A 23,779-nucleotide genomic window follows, 5' to 3' on the forward strand; every position below is an offset into this window, starting at 1 on the left:
ATCGCGACAACACCTCCTGCCACACCAGCCCACGTCAGGATCTCTCAAATACCACAACTGCAGTGCACATCACCTCCCGGTCATCGCCAATCCTCTCCGGCTGGAACATCCTCCAGCAAATGCCCGGAGCCTGTGCTCCCGCGTAAACAGCCCACCATGACCTCCTCCTCGCCCAATATGCTCACAAAGTTCGAATCGAAATCTTCCCGCGCAAAGGGCATTGCCTTTCATCCKAAGCGACCATGGATCCTCGTTTCCCTGCACTCCTCGACGATTCAATTGTGGGACTACCGCATGGGCACACTCATAGACCGCTTTGAGGAACACGACGGCCCGGTCAGAGGCATTGACTTTCACAAGACACAGCCGCTGTTTGTGTCGGGAGGAGATGATTACAAGATCAAAGTCTGGTCATATCAGACCAGGAGGTGTCTGTTCACGCTGAATGGCCACTTGGACTATGTGCGAACCGTCTTCTTCCACCACGAGCTTCCTTGGATCATTTCCAGCTCCGATGATCAGACGATTAGAATATGGAATTGGCAAAACAGGTCATTGAGTAAGTTGCGGCTGGCGATGTGGTGGAGATGATAATGCTGACAATAGGTCAGTCTGCACAATGACCGGTCACAACCACTACACCATGTGCGCTCAGTTCCATCCCAAGGAGGATCTGGTCGTCTCCGCTTCGCTGGACCAGTCAGTGCGAGTTTGGGACATTTCAGGCCTGCGCAAGAAGCACTCCGCGCCAACTTCCATGTCCTTTGAAGATCAGATTGCGCGCGCGAACCAAAATCAGGCCGACATGTTTGGAAACACCGATGCCGTGGTGAAGTTTGTGCTGGAAGGTCACGATCGCGGCGTGAATTGGGTCGCTTTCCATCCCACACTTCCCTTGATTGTATCGGCAGGAGATGATAGATTGGTCAAGCTGTGGAGGATGAGCGAAACCAAGGCGTGGGAGGTGGATACTTGTAGAGGACACTTCCAGAACGCTTCTGCATGTCTGTTCCACCCACATCAGGATCTCATCTTGTCCGTCGGCGAGGACAAGACCATTCGCGTTTGGGATTTGAACAGAAGAACTTCCGTCCAGTCATTCAAGCGGGATAACGACCGATTTTGGGTGATTGCAGCACATCCAGAAATCAACCTCTTCGCCGCAGGCCACGACAATGGTGTCATGGTCTTCAAGCTTGAGCGCGAGCGACCCGCATCTGCCGTTCACCAAAACAACATCTTCTTCATCAACAAGGACAAACACGTTCGGTCTTACGACTTCACCAAGAACCTCGAGAGCCCATCTATGCTGAACCTGAAGAAGCTGGGCAGCGCATGGGTCCCACCTCGTACTGTGTCGTACAACCCAGCTGAGAGGTCCATTCTCGTAACGACACCTGCCGAAGGTGGCTCTTACGAGCTCATGAGCCTACCACGGGAAGCATCAGGAGCCGTAGAGCCTACCAGCACACATCGCGGGACTGGATCAGCTGCAGTTTTCGTTGCACGCAATCGCTTTGCCGTCTTCAACTCTGCGAACCAGCAAATCGACATCAAGGACCTTCAAAACTCCACCACGAAGACCATCAAGCCCCCAACGGGCACAACCGATATGGTCTTTGGAGGTACCGGATGCTTGCTTCTCGTCGCTCCAACACACGTATACCTATACGATATCCAACAAAAGAAGCAGCTTGCCGAGCTTGCGGTTGCTGGAGTCAAGTATGTTGTGTGGTCGTCAGATGGTCTTCACGCCGCCCTGCTCAGTAAGCACAACGTCACAATCGTCAACAAGTCGCTCCAACAAATTAGCACTCTCCACGAAACTATTCGAATCAAGAGTGCTACTTGGGACGATGCTGGCGTGCTCCTCTACTCCACACTCAACCACATCAAGTACGCACTGATGAATGGAGACAACGGTATTGTTCGCACACTCGAGCATGTCATCTACCTTGTACGTGTCAAGGGTCGCAGCGTCTACTGCCTGGATCGCGCCGCCAAGCCTAAGATCCTCACAATCGACCCAACCGAGTACCGCTTCAAGCTGGCGCTTGTCAAGAGGCATTACGATGAGATGCTCAACATCATCAAGACTTCAAGTCTGGTCGGTCAGAGCATCATTTCGTACCTACAGAAGAAGGGTTACCCAGAGATTGCATTGCAATTCGTCCAAGACCCACAGACTCGCTTTGAGCTGGCTATTGAATGCGGAAACTTGGATGTCGCCGTTGAGATGGCCAAACAGCTGGATCGTCCACAACTCTGGCAACGTCTGAGCTCGGAAGCGCTCGCACATGGCAACCACCAGGTTGTGGAGATGACTTACCAGAAGCTGCGTAACTTTGACAAACTCTCTTTCCTGTATCTCACCACGGGCGATCAGGAGAAGCTACAGCGTATGGCAAAGATTGCGGAGCACAGAGGCGACATGACCAGCCGTTTCCAGAACTCCATCTACTTGGGTGACGTTCAAAGTCGGATAGAGATGCTCAAGGAGGTTGATCAGTATCCTCTTGCATATCTGACCGCCAAATCCAACGGCCTAGAAGAAGAATGCCAGGCAATTCTTGAGGCAAGCGGCTTGACCGAGGACCAAATCAGCCTACCAAGCGTTGGAAAGCCTGTTTCACCTCCCAAAGCCGTCGCGCCTACATTCAAAGCCAATTGGCCAACCAAGGCTACTGGCACGAGTTCTTTTGAGAAGGCTCTCATGGCGGAAGGTGATGACGCGGTTGTTGCTGATACGAATGGCTTTGTCGAGGAGGACCTTCTCCAAGACGAGGAAGCCACTGGAAATGGAGCACTCGACGATGGCGACGACGACGATGCCGCTGATGGATGGGACCTGGGCGATGATGCTGTACCAGAGGTGGAAGAGGACTTCGTCAATGTCGAGAGCGCAGAAGCTGGTGCTGGCAGCAGCGAGGCCGATCTCTGGGCACGAAACTCACCACTCGCAGCAGACCATGCTGCTGCTGGTAGCTTTGACACTGCCATGAATCTCCTCAACCGACAAGTCGGTGCGGTGAACTTCAAGCCGCTCGAGGACCGCTTCATGGAGATCTACCAGGCTACACGAACCTACCTCCCTGCCAATGCCGGCATGCCTCCACTTGTTAATTACGTCCGCCGAACACTCAACGAGACAGACTCTCGCAAGGTTCTGCCACTCATTCCAAGAGACCTCGAATCGATTCAAGCCGCAGAACTTTCTATCGGAAGGAACGCAATGAAAGCCAACAAGCTAGAGGAAGGTGTACTATCCTTCAAGAAGGCGCTGCACTTGATCATGGTGAACGCCGTCTCCTCCCAGAGCCAGGCGCAAGAGGCACAGGCTGCTGTCCACCAAGCAGCACAATATGTCGTGGCAATGTCCATTGAGCTAGAGCGACGGAAGATCGTGGGTGGCGCAACAGATTTGAGCTCCTTTTCAGAAGACATCAAGAAGCGTAGCTTGGAGCTGTCCGCCTACTTCACCGTTCCTGACATCGAGCCTCAGCATCGCACTCTTGCTCTGTTCTCGGCTATGAACTTTGCCAACAAGAACAAGCAGATGGGAAGTGTGCTGAACTTTGCCAACGCGCTGATTGAGAAGGGCACAAATGCGAAGTTCAAGGAGACTGTGAGTTGAGAATACCCAGGAGAGATACGATCATGCTGACTTTACGACAGGCCCGCAAATTCAAGACCGCTGCCGAGCGCTCTCCAACGGATGCCGTCGAAATTGAATACGACACCTTCGGCGAATTTGACATTTGCGCCGCATCCTACACACCCATCTATGCTGGCGAGGCAAGCACAAGCTGTCCATTCTGCGCGGTCAAGTACAAGACGAAGTACAAGGGTACTGTGTGTAACGTATGTGAGGTTTCGGCGATTGGAGCCCCGAGCAGTGGGTTGCGCTTGACAGTTTGAGAGGATGAGAAGGAATAGATAAGACGGCACGTGTAGAACGTTTTCATCAGCAAAAGCGATCATGGGCGTGATGGTGGGGATTAGCGGGCTCGGCATGTTTAGAAAGGTATGAAGATTCAGTCCGACGTTGCTGGGTTGTAAGAACCTCGAAAGAGGGTGGGAGGATGTGCTTTGACGATTCGACGACTAAGGGCCGGCGAAATTAAAATTGCCGCCTCTCCTTGTGTTGAATCGACGGCAACGCTTGCGAGTAGGTAGCTATAAGCATAAAAAGCAGCAGCCTTGCCGAGAGTCAAATATGGAGGATCGAATGTCTTATTACACAACATCTTCTTAATCATGCCATCGATGTTGCTCAAGGTCAAAGACGCTACAGGTACCGGTACCTAAGGCAGGAGGGGGGCAACCTTCAAATTCACCGGGCCTGGGACCTGTTCAGCGTTGGAAAGGTGCGCATAGGGTTAGGGTTAGGGTAGTGGTTTTTGCTGTAACGACACCTAAGCGAGGCAGTATCGTTAACAGAAGGATCAACAGTTATCTGGGCGCAGAAATGCAACGTTGCCGCGAGTTTTGAGTCATCGGACATAAATCACTCCTGCGCTTGCTGTTTAATCCAACCACTCTTGGATTCTGTCAAGCTGCTTCTAATCTTGTGATTCTCAACATCGTGGATAACTCCGGCAGGCACTGTATTACCCACCTCCACGAGTGTTCAAAAGTCCACCAGAGTGCCTTCCACAGCGACGAGCTACAATACGGTCTTGACGTACATAAAATTGAACCTAGACGTCGCCGGACGGAATGCTCATCGACCTCTGCACATAACCTCAACAAGTGCCTCGCCGACCTGCGCACAACATCCGCTACGAGAACTCCCAGCCTCTCTAGCAAGATGTGCCTTCACTCATTCCTCCAAGGAGACTATCCTCACTGGAACGACTCAGCCATCGCAGCCGCACAGCAAAGGGCCAGAATGTGGATATACTCCGGCCCAATCGTTCTGTTCACAGCCACGCTCCTCGCTCTTACCTTCAACATCTACATGCACGGCCTCAAGATCCGCTGGAGGAGATACACTGTTGTTATCGCTTTGATAATCTCCATCCAAACCATCATGGAGATCCTCGTACATTGGGGCGTCAGCATCGGGAGATGGGAGATCATTCCCAGGATTCTACCGAATCATTGCAAGGTTTCTTGGCTTGTAGAAGGTGGTCTTTCCGAGGGGACTTGGGCTTGTACGAGAGAGAGGTTGGTCAAGGCTTGGTGGAAGGGAGATCTTTGGGGGATTTTTGGGCCGGATTGTGCGAGATTTAGTATTCCAGCCTTTATAGTGCCCGTGGGCATGTGGTATTGGGGAAATTGGGAGGTGTGGAAATGGTGGACTGGGAGGAGCGGTGAAAAGGAGAGGGAAAGGGAGAGAAGAAGGGTAGCAAAAAAAGGTGAGGTTCTGAATGATGATGGAAGGTGATGGAGTGAGATCGAAAGGGAAGCGGTGATGAGTGGCTTGGAAGATAATCATCGGGGAGAATCAGATGCACCGAGAAGTGCTGAGCTTCGGTACATGTAGCTGTGACCAAGACGTGAGGAGCAGCTTCGGGAAGCAATGAATGGTTCTTACAATGATCATAGATAATGTATCGGAGACAGGTCGAACCCCGAAGTCGTTGAACAGCGCGAGAGCATACTCTCACAGTCTTCTGGTAAAGTTCACAGTCGATGTGATGAGAAGCACATGAGTATTACCTCTCGATGGTCCGTCACATTTGCCGTGGTTTACCGTGCCGCAGGAGCGTCCGGAAGAGCGCCATCGAGCAGTAGTCCATCCCTTCATGTTGTGAGTACAGGCCGCCCTTCAGCGACAGAGGAATGGAAGCTTCGATAGGTATGTCCCTGTCGCATGTGATTATGATGATGATGATGAAGCGTCATTGTGGTGTCAGCCTCAAATCCGACCCAGTATCAGGAGAGCCCACAACATCGAGGAAGGCAAGATGTAGCATGTTTCTACTCCTGTTACAGCCCTCGCACTTTCATGTGTCGCTGCTCCTTCCTCACGTAGCCAAAGTGATACACTCGATACCCGAGCACATAATGGCAGGAGGTAGATGTAGCGCGAAGATGAGTGAATCGAACTTTGCCAAGCCCACCCAGTCCCTCCCCTGCGTAAAGTTAATACTGAACACGCGAGCTCCATCACGCTACAGAAACTGGTCCGAGCTCAATCGCAAGAATAAAACTTCTCGTTTTGCGCAACCCAGACCTTCTCTCTTTAGCTCTCTTTGCCTTTTGGCTTAGATCAAGTGTAGTATCGTGAGTCTACCATCTCCTCTCTCGATCTTACTCTACAGATCACTAACAGCTTCACAGTGTTCTTTTCAGTTTGATATCTGAAACGTTCCTACGGGAACATTCAAAATCATACTTATTTTTTGACCGCGTCCTTCCACCGCTGGGCTTGCTCATGTGGTCGGGCATCGTGTCGCTGGTATTGCACTGCCTCCAGCTGACGCAACCCACCTTTTTCATCAGTCGCTCAGCTTCATGCTGGGCTCTGGAGATGAAGTCTCCCTAGACCATTCCCATGCAGCTCAACTGCGCCTCCAGCGAATTACCTGCCGTCACAGAAGATAAGAAGTGAGGCATCTCGAGCGGCAGGCTGGCAGAAACCGTTGAGGTTTCTCAAGTGGAAGCCATCAGTAGTGAGGCGTTGAAAGGGTACAGTGGCACTACCGCATTGAGGTCATGATCATTATAACATAGCTACTTGGTCTCGTCACGCCGGCGGTGCCTGCCATGCTCCCTCGACCTACTACGGCTGCGATGGCGGCGCCGGTGATGATGGCGATGCTTGCGTTCCCTACCATGATGATGACGACTCCGCTCCCTCTCCGGCGGCGCGTCCAAAGCGAAGCCATCATCAAGACTGTCTGCTCTCCGCCGACCCTCCTCCTTCCGCGCATCATCTCGCTTCATTACCTCGATTTCGGCCTGCCTCTCTTTCTGCCACACCTCTCGATCATGAGCACTTTGCTTGAGCTGCCGCTGAGCCTGCTGCATCGCTGCAAAGGGATCCGACGATGATATCCTCCCACGTTCCCTCTCCTTCCTTCGAGGATCTTCATTTCCCCATACATCCTTACCTTGAGCTTCTGCAAGCGCCAGATCCTTGGGAGGAGCGGCGTCTTTGACAGCTGCATACCACGGCTTCTGCATACCATTCTGATAGCCTGCCGCGTTGCTAAACTTCATCATGTACTGATCCTCTTCCCTCTTCCGCTTCTTGGCCTTCTCAGCTTCTACCTCCGCATTCTTCTCTGCTTTGCGGATAGTAACCTCGTCTGGCGCGGGGATAAGTTGAATATGACCAGCATGATCCTGCAGAGGCGCTTCCTTCTCGCGCTCTCGGAGCAGACTTCGTGTGGCTTTCTGACCAGCTTCGGTGTCCTGTCTGGCATGTCTGATGTCGCGATCAGTGTCGTCTTCGCCTCGCCGTCTACGCTTGCGATCTCGTTGATCCTCGTCATGTTTGTTGCGCCTCTTCTGATGCGAGACATCATCCGTGAGCTCTGCACGTTGCTGAACTGGCCCAACCTCCTCGCCTCTCAGCAGAGCAATTCGGCGCTGTGCATCTTCTTCTTGCATGCGCTGCTCTTCCGCCTCTTCACGCGCCTGAGCTTCTGCTTCATCTTTGCGCACGCGCTCGACATTGGCGGTATTGTATACATTCCAGGACTTTTTACCCAGTAGATGCAAGACCATCGTTGCTTAATGAATATGTGTCTGGGAAGACGCCGGGGAGATGTCCGATCGACCGTCGCTACCGAGTCATGATGCAGCAAGATGCACGAACAATCCACGCGCCAGGATCTCTCTCCTCATTAGTAGCTTGACAGTCTTTGACATATTACATACATATCTGACTTCACGCGTCAAATTCTCACATCATCGTCATCATCGTCACGGTGATTTGATGATTACACATGACGGACTACCGATACGCCAACGATTGGAGAGAGTTTTGGGCGAGATGCACGCGCCTAGAGACAGCTCCACGCTCCACCACTCCACACCTTTCAGTCTACGCAATACAGGAATTGCTAGGGTTCCTCTCTTGCCAGCAGCACCGCGCYAGCATACGGACGGAGGTGTTGCACCAGCCAGATTCGAGGGTGACGCAAGGAGTGCTATAGTGGCTTTCTTCACACTCAATGCGTGATCGAGCATTGCCAACCGGTGGACAGCGGTAACCCGGACAGTCCGCATGCGCCAGCGGGCAGGGAGCACGGCAGCGGGAGGTGTGACGACGGCGACGGGGTGTGCAGCAGGAAGCGTTCGATAGGATATATCCTCCCGAGAACTGCTCCGGATAGCCGCAGAGCCAACGAAGGGCGCTCCATCGACTCGTTACCTCTGCTCTGGGGTCACACACTGGGGGCAGCGCTCGTCTGCAGACCCAACTCTGCTCTCGCTGCTGCGGTTGCGCTGCGTTGCGTTGCGTGCCGTCTTGCTCTATTGTTTCACTCCCTGCGGCCGCTGCCTCAAAGAGAACGATACCACGGGACGGTTTTACCCTGCTTCAGACCTCGACCTGACCAGATCTAAAACTCCCTCGCCCGTTCAGCTAGCCAGCCAGCCAGCCATTCATCCATCCCCGCGAGCGTCACATACATCAAACACTGCTGCACCATAATTGCAATTCCCTACGCACGACCGCACCGCACCTCGTTCCACCGTCAACGATTTGCCATGCCTGTGTACCTGCTCCACGGTTTTCGCTGGCCGCGACCCTTGATTCGGATCCACATCATCCTGCAGAACCTCGACGATGCCGCTGCAGAATGGCTCGTGGCACCCAACACGACGAGCACCATGCTGGCAAACTTCCACCAGCTTTTCCCGGACGCCATGCAGCATCTGCCCATGCTGAGATTCATTGAACAGTACGATCCAAACGACACGTCCTCGAGCGCGGCAAGTCAGCCATACGCCTATGTAGCTGACATTGTCGAGGAGGTCAAGCTGGGCATCGACGTTGAGGATGTACGAGGCAAGGGTGTCAATAATGACCAGTGGTCTGCGATGATGGAGCTGCGAGACAGGCTCGCTCCAGAGGGAAAGGTTGGCTGGTACGTCGTTGTTTGCGGCGATGAGGAACGATGGGCCCCTCCTTCGACGAGTGAGCAGCGCGTTGGAGCACACGATGGAATTCCCGGAGGAAGTGAAACAGACAGCGCTTACTACACCAACAAGCCAAGTGCTGAGGCTAATGTATGCGATATCATCCTCAAACGCAGGCTGCGCTTACTGACCTCCTTCCAGATCAAGCCGACTTCGCCCGTTGACTCAGAACCGAGAGGGTTCCGCAAGTTCTTCCGACGAAAGAGGTCCGTACCAAGGGACTCGTCCTTGCGATACAATCTGACATTACAATAGCCGAGCGAGCGCCGAGCCGCCTACTGCGTCTCCTGTGGAGAGTGCACCACCTCTCCCAGTTTTCACACCCGAGTCGAGACCACCGCAACACGCTTGACAATCACAGCCGCCGGGTGGCGTGTCGAATGGCAACACCATCTCCGAGCTATCGGCATCGCCTCCTCACCGAGCGGCTCAAGCTGGAACGAGCGAAGTAGCAGGCACATTAGGATCACCTATCCGAGAATTCCACGGGTTTCGAACCGCTGTGGCGGCGAATTTTCACCCGCCGCCAAGTCCCGCAATATCGCGAGGCGTGAGTCCTATGACGGCCGATGATCGGAGTCGGCGAGGCTCGTTCAATCGACTCAGAAAATTGAGCCCAGTATTGCACAAGAAGGAAATGCACACTACAAAGCAGTACGCTGCTCTTCAAGTACAGCAGGCCAAGGAAAAGTTACAGAGATCCGAGAGGAATGATCTCACAGTGCAAACCAAGTCACATTCCGAGCCACTCCCTAAAGCTGCACAGACCACACCACAAGGACATGCAGAATCAGCTGCGGGAGAAGACTTTGAAGTCATCTCAATGAGTCCGGTAGTTGCGACTGCCGTACACAACTACCGCAGCTCACGWTCTCCGGTCAACACACATATTCCGCCGACTCCCGCATCTTCAGAAATGAGTTCAGCCAGAAAATCATCGACGACGTCGAACCCCGCTACATACAAACCCACTGGTGGAGATGCTCAAATTTATGAAATGGAGAAGTTCAAGGTGGAGGAGGTGCCATATTTTGGCCAGGTTGTGAACAGTTWCGATCTGGTCGCCAACAACATTGAGAAGGCTGTCGAGGCGATGAGGTAGAAGGATCGTCTTGAAATATTTGTTGTTATTTGGATGTGAAGCAAGAGTTGACCTCAGGCTGTTGGGTAGGCCAATGGTACACTGAGATGAGAATATGTGCTGATTCTTGATCGCGGAATACTGAGCGTTTGTAGCCATGCGTGTTGAATTCATCCGGTCTTACGATCTTGCCAAAATGCTTCGCCCCACCAAATGTCCGAGAGTTGAGTCATGGGCAGATGGCCCTCCAGAGGAATTGTTCTGTTATGCGAAGCACCAGGCGAAGCATATGCCTTCCGAGCGGCGGTGCTTGTGCCTCCATCTGTGGCTGATATCAAACACTAGCATTAGTACTCGTAGCCGTTGAGTATGCCGCGTACGCTTCTTTCGCATCTCCCTAGTTCTGAATCATCGCCTGGCCATCCAGCTGGACATAGTAATAGATCCAAACGGAACAAAGGATGAAGATCAACCCCAAAACGCCAGCCATCACCAAATAGCCCACTGCGACGTGGAAGAAAAGTCAGCTTCGTCGTCGAAATGCAGACAGAGTATTTCACTGGTGCACCCCAAGTCCAATCTCGCGCATTCACATGGATCAGAGGAGTGATCACCAAAACGGTCAGGTCAAGCATAAACGTACCGTGAGAGTAAGACATGAACATCACGGGACATTGCCGGGAGAAAACCATATGCCATCTCGGCTTGTACGATCTGCTAAAGTCGGCCTCGTCCGAGATGAAACCGTCTCTGCGCTTCGTAATGAGCAACGCCAGATAACGATAAACCACTGTTATTGTGTCCTTCGCCATAGCATCCTTTGAAATCTCTCCTAAATGGTGGAGGACTGCTACTTGCTATGCTGAAAGCAGTAGACCCTGAACCGAGAAGAAGAGGCTGCTGTATCAGGAAGCTGTCGCTAACCAGTGTGCATCGATCCCGCTGTTCCAAGAGCACGAGCTCATGACTGCTGTTGCAGGAAAGTGTACTGATGGATTTCGTGAGGAAGATGCTTCAAGGTATAAGAAAGTCCATCTGTTCGTACATGTCGTTGCTACGCACTGGAGGCGTCTTGGACTGCGTCGTAGACAGACATTCGTCTCAGGACATTGAACGAAGTCACGAAGATCACAACGTTGAACCTCCTCCGCMCAATTCACCTCTAGATGACCGATTGCATCATTGATAGCGAATGTCATACACAAGTCGCTGGAGAGGCGTCATCCCCACAGCCCATCAGTCTAGAGCTGGCATGTACATAGCRGCAACTCCATCGCTAGCTGTTTCCAGCATGTGATGAGAGACTTTGCGGAAGTCCAGAGTCGGAAAGTACATATAAGGTGGAGAACATAATGCTGAGCAGTGCGTCAAGAATCGCTCTCTTCTGGGCCATTTTGTTGCTGGTGCAGGAGTGATAGGAGGTGCCGAGAGCGGCACGAAGATGGCGCCAGGTGAGGTCGGCTATCGGTGGGCTAGTGAAGTCTAATCCCGCCTTAGCAACTGGATGTTTTGGTACGTCAACAAACTTCGTCGAAGCTCCTCCGTCTCCGTCTCTCGTGCACAAACATCCGCCCACTAACCCAACAGCACAACCTAGCCATGGCGGAAGATCTCATCGACTTCAATGTGATTGAGTCGCATAAGGAGAACATCCAGGCCCTTCCGAGCGGCCGGTCCGCAAAGGCGCTGGCGCAGCTCTATTCACCACCGCTGCTCGGCGCGAACCCATCGCCCGCCGCAACGAACCCGGAGCACATCAAGAAGCGCGCGGAGTTTGAGACGGAGCTGGCAAATATTGACGAAGCCGACGATCCACTTGATGTTTATGACCGATACGTGAAATGGACAATGGACGCGTATCCCTCTATCCAAGCGACACCGCAATCGCAGCTCCTGCCACTGCTGGAGCGCGCCACCAAGGCATTCCAATCTTCACCACATTACAAGAACGACCCGCGATATCTTAAAATATGGCTCCACTACATCCGACTATTCTCAGATGCGCCACGCGAGGCATTCGTCTTTCTCGCGCGCCACAACATCGGCGAAGGTCTCGCATTGTATTATGAGGAATTTGCTGCATGGCTCGAGAATGCAGGAAGATGGAGCCAGGCGGAGGAGATCTACAAGATGGGTCTGGAAAATGAAGCGCGGCCTGCTGAGCGCCTGATGCGCAAATTTGGAGAATTTGAGCGAAGAAAGGACGCTCAACCACAAGACACCGCTGAACCTTCAAGTCCAGCTCTGCCTGCAGTGCGACCGGCTTTGGCCGCGAAAGTTGATCCGTTCGCAGCGGTATCACCTACATCAGCGCCCACGCAAGGCCAAGGGAGCGGCCCAAAGAAGCCCAAAGGATCCAAAATGGCCATCTTCTCGGACGGCGACGCCCCTTCTCGACCAGAATCCGGTAGTAGTTCTACAGGATGGGACGATATCGGGCTTCTTGCAGACCGCAAGAAGGAGAATTCGGTTGCAGCAAAGCCGTGGGCAGGGGAGAAGCTTGGAGGTGGCAAAACGAATCGTGGCATGGAGAAGATGATGATCTTCAAAGACCAGGTAAGCTCATTCCCAAACTCCTAAGATCCATCACGTATTTACGAACACAGGACTAAATATATACTTCTGTACTCAGTCATCACGTCTCGCGTCAATGCCGAAGCATTTTTCTCGTCAGGACTCGAATAGTCGTCACGCTCAACAGTGCGTCTTGAACGACAAGACTGGTAGGCTTGAATGTGTATTCGTCAATCTCGAGGCTGTCTACCCTGAAKCTGGAAATTTATCTGTTGAGTTCTGTTTTGAGGAGCTTAGAGCAAGGCATCGCGGGTTGTTGAGTAAGGACTGGAGGACATCAAAGATTGCACAAAAAGCGCCCAGTCCTCGCGCTGAACCATTCAAGATTCTCGAAGATGAATCACAATCTCAAGAGAGCTCTGTTGATGAGCTCCAGTCACAGCCGCTGCAGCAGCCTCTAAAGTCAAAGGACAGAGGATTCAAAATCTTCGAAGACACACCACTGGACAGCCAAGAGTCAAGGCCAGAGAGCCAGAGCAACGTCCCAGTCAAGACACTCGCCCTCAATGATGAGAATGACGAGAACACTCCCCCTTCGCGGCAAGAAGTTGACTTGGCGAAGAAGGCCAGACGAGAGGAGAGAGCCAACAGGACGAGGAAGATCAAAGTTATGGATGTCAAGCACATCAAAAACGAGACCAAGACGATTCAGCTAAACATGGACTCTCCCACTGGGCCCAAGATCAAGAAGAGAAAGTCAATTGCACCTGAGCCGACGATGACGATCAACACGAAAGAAGCAATGGACGAGATCTACGGCATCTTCTCCCAGCCGTTGCAGCAAGCTCCCTCTGAGCCGACTGATGGCGAAGACGACGAAGAAGAAGAGAGTAGTGGTGATGAGACCGACTACACGACCGGCGACGAGAGCACTGCTACCGGAAAGCTGTCTGCAGTCGCCAGCGAGTATGGCGATGAGACTCGGAACGAGTTGATGGGTGCCCAGCAGTCCGACCACGTTGATGATGGGGACAACACAGGATGGTCAGACTTCACCACCAGCAAGCATGTGCCGCAAGAAGACRAAAGCGCCGATTCTTCAACACAGAGCACAGTGCATGACACATATGCCGATGAAGAGGAAGACATCACCACACCGGTGAATGATGAAGACCCGCAAACACGATACGTGCCTCTGCCGCCAGAGGACTACGAGCCTCCGGTCAGCCACATGCGTGACATGTCAATCATTCCCAATCATCGTCTACCTTTCATGACTCCCATAGTCGAACGAACTGAGTCCTCCCTGGGAGTGGCCACTGCTCGGACAGAGAAAGACTACTTCGGTGCAAAGACTCCAAGCAGAAACCTTGGTACGCCCGAAGAGTTTGAGGACGATGATGAGCCCTGTAGCAGTCCGTTTCAAGATGTGCTCGCTGACATGGCGGAAGACAAGCGCAGAGTGTTGCAGCCGATCCGTACAAAGAGCACGAAAGGCACTATAGCTTTGGGACAAGGCACAGCCAAATCACAAACAGAGGCCAAGAGAGAAGAGCCAGAGTCCGGCATCCAGAAAGGACCCATCATCAAAGACGACCAGTGCAACCCAATGGATCCTTTCCTTCGACAGACCATCCTTTCGCAGATGAAACCTTCGCTATCGTCGTTCGAGGGCTATCACGAGCACCTCGAAACAAGCTGTGGACGCTCGGCAGAGATCAAGAAGTATGTCCGCACGCTYTCCAAGGCCAGTAGGAATAGTGTCAACGTAGACAAGACAGCACAGACTCTTTCGACACCCCCGGTCATTGACCTTCCCGGAGCTCAGGGCACATACATCGTGAAGAGAGAGCTGGGAGCCGGTACCTTCGCTCCAGTTTATCTGATCGAAAACAGCGCCGCCGCTGCGATCGAAGAAGAAGATGACGAGAACGCACCTGCTTCACGTGTAGGCAAGACTGCACACCGGAGAGCTCTCGAAGCCGTCAAGATGGAAGAACCAGCTAGTACCTGGGAGTTTTACATTCTGCGGCAATCGCACAGAAGACTGGGAGTTAGCCGTGCCGCAGAATCGATGGTTCGCGCCCATGAGATGCACCTCTATCGCGACGAATGCTACCTCGTCGAAGAGTTTCGAGATCAAGGAACACTGCTTGACCTCGTCAACCTCGCGCGTCTCGATAGCGGCAATGGAGGTGGTATGGATGAGATGATGGCGATGTGGTTCACTGTTGAACTCCTCCGTGTCACTGAGGCTATGCATAGCAAGCAGCTCATCCATGGTGATCTCAAAGGCGATAACGTCTTGGTGCGGTTCGATGATCCCGGATTGGAGACGGATTGGTCAGCTACATACTTTCCGWGTGGTGCTCACGGCTGGTCTAGTAAGGGTGTCTGTCTCATCGACTTTGGTCGTGGTATCGACATGAGGCATTTCAAGCCCGACGTCGCTTTTATCGCGGACTGGAAGACCTCTGAAGCAGACTGCGCCGAAATGCGTGAGCTGCGACCTTGGACATATCAAATCGACTATCACGGCCTTGCGGGAATCGTACACAGTTTGCTGTTTGGGAAATACATGGAGACTGTTGGGGAGAAGGGCGCGAGTCTGGGACAGGGCGCAACGAAGACATACAGGATCCGAGAGAATTTCAAGCGATATTGGCAAACGGAGATATGGACAGAGGTCTTCACACTTTTGCTCAGTCCGCTGACGAGAGTCGAGGCCGAGGAAGGCAAGAAGATGCCAGTTCTCAGAGGTATGAGAGCGTGCAGAGAGAGGATGGAGGTTTGGTTGGAGGAGAACTGTGAGAGGGGAGTAGGATTGAAGGGAATGATTTCAAGGATGGAGGGCGCCATTCGCGAGAGGAAAAGGAAGAGCACGAAGTCGAGTCAGTGATGATTGTACCGTGGATTTAGTCCGGAGTTTGGGGCTGAGCAGACCGCGGTCTGACTCTTTGGGGTCTTTCGTACATTCTTTCTTCGGGATCAGAGGAGAAGTCACACCAACTTTACGAGATCGTTTTACGCCTGCAGTTTGAACCAGCTGCTAAGCAAGAACCAATGCAAGCCAAGTATCCCTGCTGCAATGGCTCGTGCTCATTCGATAGCAGCTCCACCGAGACAACCTGATTCGATTCTCTTCCATGGTTATGCAAAGCTTTCGAAATGTAAAACTGAATTGTGAAATGAGATGTTCACAGGATCATCATGTGTAACGATCGGCATTTGTGCCCCACGCAACTCACCCTATGGTTTGTCATCGGTCAATGGCGGTGTGTCTACATCCACGAGGTATATGCATGTTGATTAGCAACCACAGCTTATTAACTCCTTCCATCAAGGAAACAAGATCGCAAGATTCTATAAAGATCACCTCTGCAGTCGCAACTTTTCATTCACTCAATCACGCCATATCATCCCTACATTAAACCAAGACTACCTTACCCACTCTACCACTTCAATAAATATGGTATCCCTCTACGACCTCTCCGTCCCAATCGCAATTCGCGCCCTCGAGCAACTCGCCGCCAACCTAAAATCCGGCGAGAAATGGTGCGAAGACAATAATGTCGACAAGAAAACTCTCACAGAAGGTCACATTGCCGATATGTTACCTTTGACCAAACAAATCCAATTCGCCTCTGATAGTGCCAAGGGCATTCTCTTCCGTGTTGGAGGGGAAAAGGAAACGYCCATGGAAGATAATGAGAAGACGTTTGAGGAATTGCAGGAGAGGATTGAGAAGACTTTGGTGTTGCTTAGAGCTGCTAAGAGGGAGAAGTTTGTGGATGAGGTGAGGTTTTTTTTATCTTGCTTTGTTGTTGTCATTGCTTGTGAACCATTTTGAAGTGAGACCGCTGACAATTTTTTCTTTCTTGGTGTAGAWCGMGGWGGTTGYTGTGAAGATGGGAAGTCAGGGGGAGGTCAAGTTTAACAGTTTGGTGTATTTGCAAAACTTTATGCTTCCGAATTTCTTCTTCCATCGGGTTCGTATTCTCTTGCTGATCATACCTCATTCATTAATTTGCGCTGACAATATGGCAGAACACGGCTTATCTCATCATGAGACAGGCAGGCGTGGACCTGGGCAAGAAAGATGTCTTGGGATTCACGAGTCTCACTACATCTGCTGCGACGGCTTGAGACATTGGACTTGGGACGCGGAGTGGTAATCAGGCAAAGTCGAGGCCGATCAGCAAGGCATCGGCAGTATTCCTGTAGTGTATCTTGAGTTGGGCCTGTTATCAGCGAGCCCTGCCTTTGAAGAACGTTCCAACACCCGCGACCACCTCCTGCACGTTCCCACTCTCCTTCTCATCCACACTRCTCCTGATCCACCCAGGTAACTTTCCTCGTATCCTGTCATTCACATATCTAGCATCGAATAGCAATATACTAGCCCAATCATCCTTATGCCTGATGACACGTCCGATGGCCTGATTCACACTTCTCATACACAAGTTCTCGATATACTCCTTCCCAGCCTTCCCTCTTGATTCGCCTCTCTCCACAGCCTTGTTGTCCAAATACTGCATCTTCATCTTCAGATCCGGGCTTTCAATATTCGGAAATGGCAAACCGACGACGACTACACATCGACCTAGATCATCTGCAAAGTTTATGCCTTCCGWGAGCTTTCCACCGAGGACGGAGAACAGGAGAGCCCCACGACGTTTGTCGGTGCTGACAGCCTCGCTGTAGAGTTTGAATGTGCGGTCTGTAGAGCCGGAACGACTGTCGCAGAATGTAGGCTTGATCATCTCCAACTTCGAAGTAGTGGCATTCGATTTCCAAAGTTTGAGCAGTGTCTCCAAGTACCCGTAGCTAGGGAGGAAGACTACCATTCCACCCTCAACCCTCTCGGCAATAGATATCAAGGCCCTGCCCAACCGTATCGCGGTCTGATCGCTCCGTGCCTTGAATGTAAAGTCTATCCGCCCATCCGTATCGGATGTGATGGCGCGGACGAAGAGGCTGCTCGGCGGAATGAGGTGGCCGCATGAGAACGTGGTGATGGAGTCGAGGTATGGGAACAGCTGCTGTCGGTAATCCTCCATCGGCGACATGGTTCCTCCAGCAAGAATGACTGCTCTTGCGTCTTCTACAATCYCGCGGAAGTGCGCAGAAGGATCGAGAAGGAGGTAGCGGACGATAAGAGAACCTTCCTCTTTAGACCAGAGGAATCTGCCTTCGCGAGAGGGATTCATCAGAGCTGTGAGAAAGTTCTGAATGTGCGTTAGGGTGGGAACATCGGCGGCCTCGACGATGTTCGTTGAGTCTGTTTTCGATGGTAGAGCAGGGTCTGCCTGAGAGGCATATGCGGCGTATCCTTCGACTTTCCGCGCCAACTTGCTCTCATTGATGTATCGTACAAGCTTTGTGAGATTGATCTGGTCCACAGATTTTCCTGCCAAAAGAGCGCTAGGATTGACTGAGCCGCCGGTGCTGTTGTGGTCTTTGACACTGCTAGTGAAAGCGAGCAGCGAGTCTATAACACGGACCACCTGGGTAGCATACAATCGATTACTTCCTTTCAAGCGATTTCGAAACCTTTGGAGATAATTGATCAGTCCACTTTTCGTTCGCTGAAGTTGGGCGTCTGATATCTGCGACGAGTAGGTGCCTTCCACAGCGTTCATGAGGTTATGAGCCTCATCAATGATTACGATGTGGTTCTTGAGGCTATATCCAAGTGCTTCTCGTGCAGATTTTTGGAGGAGCAGTGGATATGGTAGAGTGACGATCTCGGCGTTTCCAATGGCAGGTCTCGATGCATAGTAAGGGCAGACTTGAAGCTTCTTACCAAGCATAGCTAGGTCCTCTATATCACGGATCTTCGCCAGCGCGTGGTCTTTGAAATCGAGTACAACATCCTCGCTATCTTTGTTGGGCAGGAATGAGCACTTCTTTGATGCGGGGGTATTCGATTGCTGCAGCTCGATACAACGCTCGTTGATTGCGGTGTTGGTCGAAAGCTTATTTACCTTCGAGTTGATGCAGAGGTTATTGCGAGAGCCCAGTGTAAGTTGTTTAATTTCTTCCACAGGACTTGTATCATTCTCATCTAGGGGGAGACCTGGCGGAAGCACAACTCTCTTCAATTCACCAGTGAATTGCGTAAGTTGCGAATGGGTTCTGGAGCAGAAGTAGATCTTGAGCTCGTCGACTTCGTCGTCCTTCGCACGTCCTTGATCGCTCTCAGGGAGCAACCCCATCTTTTTCATCAGCTTGGCGACCTCCGGCGAGAAATCGTGGGTTCTCGAATTGCTGCGTTCCTCGTCACTATCGTAGTCGTCCAGAACGAACTGGTCTTCCCCATCGTCTTCGTCCTGAGCTGCGGCATGAGACGTCTTTTGCCGTTTCATCGGCCGCTCGACATTTGGAATCGCAGACCGCTCTTTGAGTTTGCTCTCCCGCTCTCGCACCCTGGCCAGACGCGCCTCAAAGTCCGCTCTCATCTGTCTGATCTCTTGGCCGCGAGATGCCACCGCGTGCTCCCTCATCCATTCTGGTTCATCGTCGTCAAGCTCGACAGTGGCGACTGCTTCATCATATGTCTTGCGCTTGTGCTCACGCAACCAGGTCAAAGATCCGCAGATCAAGCTCAGAGATTTGCCAGTGCCTGTGGGAGATTCAAAAATGCCAACCTTGCCTTGCTCAATGCACTGATAGACTGCCTCYATGAACTGCTGTTGGATCTCATAGGGCTGGAAGGGGTGGTGGAAGTCCTTCGTCGCCATCTTACGTTGATTGCACGATGATGTTGTCCAGCTTCTGACGCAGAACAGATGTTCGACGTCGCCCCACTCGCGCTAGAGCACGTCCGATCGTGACCGCGAAAATTGAGAAACTTTTCACCTGTGCTTCCCCTTTCTATACCGAGTCGTTTCGCCAGAGTCAATTTGCTTTCCTGTTGTAGTCGCATCAAATACCCACGTATCGACAATTTCCTTCTTCTCGACAAGTTTCCTCTCCTTTGTCTTGGACTCCTCAATTCGCCTGATGTAACCCATGTAAATTGCTACCTCTGCAACAGCAACAAGGGTGCTACTGGAAAAGGCCAAGGCAAGTCGCTGTGGGACACTCCAACGACGTGCGGCCATCCACACCGCCACGCTGGTACAGATGATTGAGACTAGTACATTGATGATCAATATCATCTGTCTGTTGACATCCGCATATGTCACTTCATCAATGTCGTCGGCAGAAGATGCTGCATGCCCAAATGAGTTGGTAGCGTTGGGAAAGCGTTCTCCAAAGGTCTCTGGGGCTGGTGGATTGATCATGCGCTCATACTGCCTCTGTTCTTCTTGTACTCGCAATCGCTGCATGAGCGCTTTGTATTCTGATGTCTATTGTCATGTTAGCGATGTACCATGCTTTGGTTGGGAGGAAGTTTTGCGTACTGGCTCTGGCTTGGGCGGCGGAGGCGGCTGATAGATGGATGCGCCCTTTAACAACACATCAAGTCGCCATTGCCGTGCAGACCCACCACTATGCTGGACAAGATGGCGTGAGATGGACACCAGTTCGTGATGATCAATCGGACTGCCACCTTCGGCCTGGGCAAGTCTCTCCCGTTGCCTCAGCGCGTCATCGTCACTGGCTTCGTTTGCTTCATGCTTCACATACGCATCAATGGCCACTTTCGCAGCCGGCGTGATCGTTAGCAGGACCATGTCGCAGCTCCAGGAGGGTCGGATCTGGCAGTACACAGGTACAAGTGAAGATCCGATGGTACCTCGCGGATAGGGCTGTTGCTAGCGTCATGGATGAGCTCGAAGACGGACCAGACTTTCAAATTTCCAGGCGAYCTCAACTGATCGCTCGTTACACAACGATAGCCAATGGACTTGTCGTGACAAACATTGCGACCTACTTCCTTCCCGACACCCACTTCTTACAGTTAGAGGCCGTCGTAACCGCCATTCCATACCTGCACTGGGGACGACTACATGTCTGGATCACGGCATTCGCGTGCCCTCATCGAAACGCTTACATCGACCAGCCGACCACGAATACGCTGTCCAGGATGCTTTCAGCCTCTTTCTGCCCGTACCTTTCACAGTAACCGACGGAAAGCGTACCATGCGTCTCCACGACATGGGCAATCCGGTGTGGCGGCCGCAGTATCGGCTGCGAAACAAATGTTCAGTGGGCCGCCACCAGCAGGTCCCATGGGTATTGATCCACTGCGGAGCGTAGCAAAGGAGATGAAGTTTATGACGGGAAACATACAGCAGTTACTGGGCTCAGGACACCCCATGCTGGATACCGTGTCCAAATACTATACACAATCCGAGGGCAAATACGTGAGGCCCATGCTTGTGCTGTTAATGTCTCAAGCAACCGCTCTTCTCCCACGCATGCCGCGAGGAGTGTCCAAGGATGTGCAGAATGGAATTGACACGCCTATTGCCCCTTCAGCTGTGCTCCAGGACGCAAATCCCTCATCTCCTCTCACAACTCGGACAGTGGAAAGCGCCGATTTCGCAAACGACACTTCGATTCTCCCAACGCAACGCCGACTGGCTGAAATCACCGAACTCATTCATACCGCCTCTCTCCTCCACGACGACGTGATTGACACGTCTGTCGCACGGCGAGGGAATCCGTCTGCCAACATTGCGTTTGGAAACAAGATGGCGGTTTTGGCCGGGGATTTTCTTCTGGGAAGAGCATCCGTGGCATTGGCAAGACTACGAGATCCCGAGGTGACGGAGCTTCTTGCAACGGTCATCGCGAACTTGGTAGAGGGAGAGTTCATGCAGTTGAAGAACACTGCATTAGATGAGAAGAAGCCGGTGTGGAGTGAAGAGACAATCACATACTATCTGCAAAAGACATATCTCAAATCCGCGAGTCTGATCAGCAAGTCATGTCGGGCCGCTGCTATTCTGGGCGAGCACCCTGCGGAGGTTGTAGAGGCGGCCTATCAATACGGCAAGAACCTTGGGTTGGCGTTTCAGTTGGTGGACGATATGCTGGATTACACCGTGAGCGGACAAGAGCTTGGAAAGCCCGCAGGTGCGGACTTGGAGCTTGGGTTGGCGACTGCGCCCTTGTTGTTTGCATGGAGGGATAACCAGGAGCTTGGTGTGCTTGTTGGGCGGAAATTCTCACAAGAGGGTGATGTTGCCAAGGTGAGCCTGATCGAAAGACGTGTGATGATATCGAGTACTGACATGTGTAGGCACGAGAATTCGTGATCCAAAGCAATGGCATCGAGCAGACGCGTGCGCTCGCGCAGGACTACGTCGACAAGGCGGCGCGAGCGATTGCAAGCTTTCCTGAAAGCGAAGCCAAAGTCGGGCTGATTGACATGTGTGCAAAAGTGATGAGCAGGAGGAAATAGAGCCGACAGAATGGCGTCTCTGCCTTTGTATATCTACAATGATGCATAAATTTGTGCTTTAATAGACGGCTCGGGGCGTGCTCCTCGACCTGGTGGAAACGGTCGGTACGCAGATTCGAAACTTGGCGCGATGAGCTCAAGCCTCACTCGATGACTTTGAATGAGCCATGCTGTCCAGTATGTTCTATGGCGTCTCCTATGCTGGAATGCCTCTCATCTCCAAGAGCCGCCGGCTGCGTTTCCGTACTGCGTTCACAACGCATCGTTTGAGGTTGAAGCCACATTTGAAGCGCTTCGAGATCCAATCCCAATACTCTCTATACGAAGCATTGACCAGGCTGATAGCATTGCAACACAATACCGAGACTACTCATCACCTTGACACAACAACAATTGGCGAGTGTCAGCATGCTTCTTTCATTCCGCATATGGCTCGGAGACATTGTTTTTGGCGTCCTTGGGAGCTCGAGCCGTCCCGGGGGCGCTCGCGTTTGTCGTCGACGACTAGTCAAGTGGCCATGCAAACAGAACGAACTTGACGCTCTGCTCTTCGTCGCCGCCAATACGTCAATTCCAGTGCCAAAGATCTATAGGACGTATCAACATCATGGCGAGTTGGCTGTTGAGATGGAGTATCTGCGCGGATGCAAGACCGTGCAAGATTCATGGCACGAGCTCACGGACCTTGAGAAAGAAACCGTCGCTGAGCAAGTCGCTGGGTATATTGAGCAACTTCGAGCTTTGAAATCTCCGAGTGAGCAGAAGGTGTCTTCCACAAATGGAGGACAGTGTCGAGATATCCGAGTCGGCACTGTGAAGCTTTTTGGGCCATTCGAAGACGTCCCGACGTTCCACCATTTCATCCGTGGCGGAATACCAATCGAAACTACATCCACCGTGTTTGGTGACAAAGTCGCGAAGATTCACCAGCGCAAGTACAACATACACTTCACACACGGAGACTTGGCATCGCTCAACATCCTTGTACGGAATGGAGAGGTCGCCGCCATTGTTGATTGGGAATGCGCAGGATGGTATCCTGAATATTGGGAATATACGAAGGCGCACTACAACTCTGTCTACCAGCCCGAATTCCACCGATTGCTCGACCAAAAGGTTACTCGGTATGACGAGGAGCTCGCAGCCGAGCGCATGCTATGGGAGAGATACGATCAATTTCTAGATACAGATCGCCCCGATGATAACTGTGACTACGACGACCATCCTGCGCCCGCTTCCCAACAGGGGTAATTAACCGCTCTCTGCAGGCTCGACAAATTTAGGCCTGCTAGAATCCTTGCCACTAGCAGAGTGGCACGTTAATTAATCGAGAGAGTATATCAGGGCGCTACTCTTGTTGATGATTTCTCATATCGACAGCTCTGATGCGAGGCGCGAGCGTTGCAAGCAGCGGGACTCGCAGAGATGGCTGTCGAGCTCGAGGAAGTTTTTCGGGCAGCCAAGCTCCTTGCAATGAGTAAAGGATTACGAGGTGTTTCCAAGAACTGAGAGCATGGATCCTCCAATGAACTCTTCTGGTAGCCATACTAGGGTATGCGAGATTGAGGAGCGATCAAGCTGGAATACAGGCATAGTGATGATACCATCGAGATATGGAGAATGGAAAGCAGCCGCATGTATTCATCGTACCGCAATCCAAGCAACTTGCCCGAGAAGGGCGGGAAGAATGCCATGGAAAGTACGATGGCGACACTAGTGGAGCCTAG

At 52.2% G+C, this 23,779-nt stretch overlaps 9 protein-coding genes; 6 read left to right on the forward strand and 3 right to left on the reverse strand.

Annotated features, from left to right (window-relative positions):
- Window positions 1-156: 156 nt before the first annotated feature.
- On the forward strand, window positions 157-3,918 carry RCC_00611 (probable COP1-coatomer complex alpha chain of secretory pathway vesicles; the record flags this gene model as incomplete). XM_023765768.1 has 3 exons in its annotated part: window positions 157-559; window positions 612-3,625; window positions 3,676-3,918. The coding sequence occupies 3 exons, from the start codon at window positions 157-159 to the stop codon at window positions 3,916-3,918; spliced, it is 3,660 nt and encodes a 1,219-aa protein (XP_023621536.1).
- Window positions 3,919-6,681: 2,763 nt separating this feature from the next.
- On the reverse strand, window positions 6,682-7,680 carry RCC_00612 (uncharacterized protein; the record flags this gene model as incomplete). The annotated part of the gene is made up of 1 exon (XM_023765769.1): window positions 6,682-7,680. One exon carries the CDS (start codon window positions 7,678-7,680, stop codon window positions 6,682-6,684), a length of 999 nt encoding a protein of 332 aa, XP_023621537.1.
- A 987-nt stretch (window positions 7,681-8,667) lies between these two features.
- Window positions 8,668-9,451, forward strand: RCC_00613 (uncharacterized protein; the record flags this gene model as incomplete). XM_023765770.1 has 3 exons in its annotated part: window positions 8,668-9,189; window positions 9,241-9,305; window positions 9,355-9,451. 3 exons carry the CDS (start codon window positions 8,668-8,670, stop codon window positions 9,449-9,451), a joined length of 684 nt encoding a protein of 227 aa, XP_023621538.1.
- Window positions 9,452-10,577: 1,126 nt separating this feature from the next.
- On the reverse strand, window positions 10,578-10,992 carry RCC_00614 (uncharacterized protein; the record flags this gene model as incomplete). XM_023765771.1 has 2 exons in its annotated part: window positions 10,578-10,684; window positions 10,824-10,992. The coding sequence occupies 2 exons, from the start codon at window positions 10,990-10,992 to the stop codon at window positions 10,578-10,580; spliced, it is 276 nt and encodes a 91-aa protein (XP_023621539.1).
- A 787-nt stretch (window positions 10,993-11,779) lies between these two features.
- RCC_00616 lies at window positions 11,780-15,593 on the forward strand (the record flags this gene model as incomplete). Of its 3 annotated transcripts, none has more annotated exons than XM_023765772.1 (2): window positions 11,780-12,736; window positions 12,813-15,593. In XM_023765772.1, the coding sequence occupies 2 exons, from the start codon at window positions 11,780-11,782 to the stop codon at window positions 15,591-15,593; spliced, it is 3,738 nt and encodes a 1,245-aa protein (XP_023621540.1). The 3 variants fall into 3 exon arrangements, with proteins under 3 accessions (XP_023621540.1, XP_023621541.1, XP_023621542.1); XM_023765773.1 differs by lacking the exon at window positions 12,813-15,593 and adding an exon at window positions 12,787-12,792; XM_023765774.1 differs by lacking the exon at window positions 11,780-12,736 and having other exon boundaries at window positions 12,831-15,593.
- Window positions 15,594-16,163: 570 nt separating this feature from the next.
- RCC_00618 (uncharacterized protein) lies at window positions 16,164-16,840 on the forward strand (the record flags this gene model as incomplete). XM_023765775.1 has 3 exons in its annotated part: window positions 16,164-16,490; window positions 16,582-16,683; window positions 16,742-16,840. 3 exons carry the CDS (start codon window positions 16,164-16,166, stop codon window positions 16,838-16,840), a joined length of 528 nt encoding a protein of 175 aa, XP_023621543.1.
- A 101-nt stretch (window positions 16,841-16,941) lies between these two features.
- Window positions 16,942-20,376, reverse strand: RCC_00619 (related to ATP-dependent RNA helicase chl1; the record flags this gene model as incomplete). XM_023765776.1 has 3 exons in its annotated part: window positions 16,942-19,509; window positions 19,630-20,049; window positions 20,104-20,376. 3 exons carry the CDS (start codon window positions 20,374-20,376, stop codon window positions 16,942-16,944), a joined length of 3,261 nt encoding a protein of 1,086 aa, XP_023621544.1.
- A 498-nt stretch (window positions 20,377-20,874) lies between these two features.
- RCC_00620 (probable prenyl transferase) lies at window positions 20,875-22,052 on the forward strand (the record flags this gene model as incomplete). XM_023765777.1 has 2 exons in its annotated part: window positions 20,875-21,840; window positions 21,891-22,052. The coding sequence occupies 2 exons, from the start codon at window positions 20,875-20,877 to the stop codon at window positions 22,050-22,052; spliced, it is 1,128 nt and encodes a 375-aa protein (XP_023621545.1).
- Window positions 22,053-22,460: 408 nt separating this feature from the next.
- Window positions 22,461-23,303, forward strand: RCC_00621 (uncharacterized protein; the record flags this gene model as incomplete). The annotated part of the gene is made up of 1 exon (XM_023765778.1): window positions 22,461-23,303. The coding sequence occupies one exon, from the start codon at window positions 22,461-22,463 to the stop codon at window positions 23,301-23,303; it is 843 nt and encodes a 280-aa protein (XP_023621546.1).
- Window positions 23,304-23,779: the final 476 nt, after the last annotated feature.

The sequence above is a fragment of the Ramularia collo-cygni genome (assembly GCF_900074925.1).
Source record: "Ramularia collo-cygni strain URUG2 genome assembly, contig: RCC_scaffold01, whole genome shotgun sequence".
Lineage (NCBI taxonomy): Eukaryota > Fungi > Ascomycota > Dothideomycetes > Mycosphaerellales > Mycosphaerellaceae > Ramularia > Ramularia collo-cygni.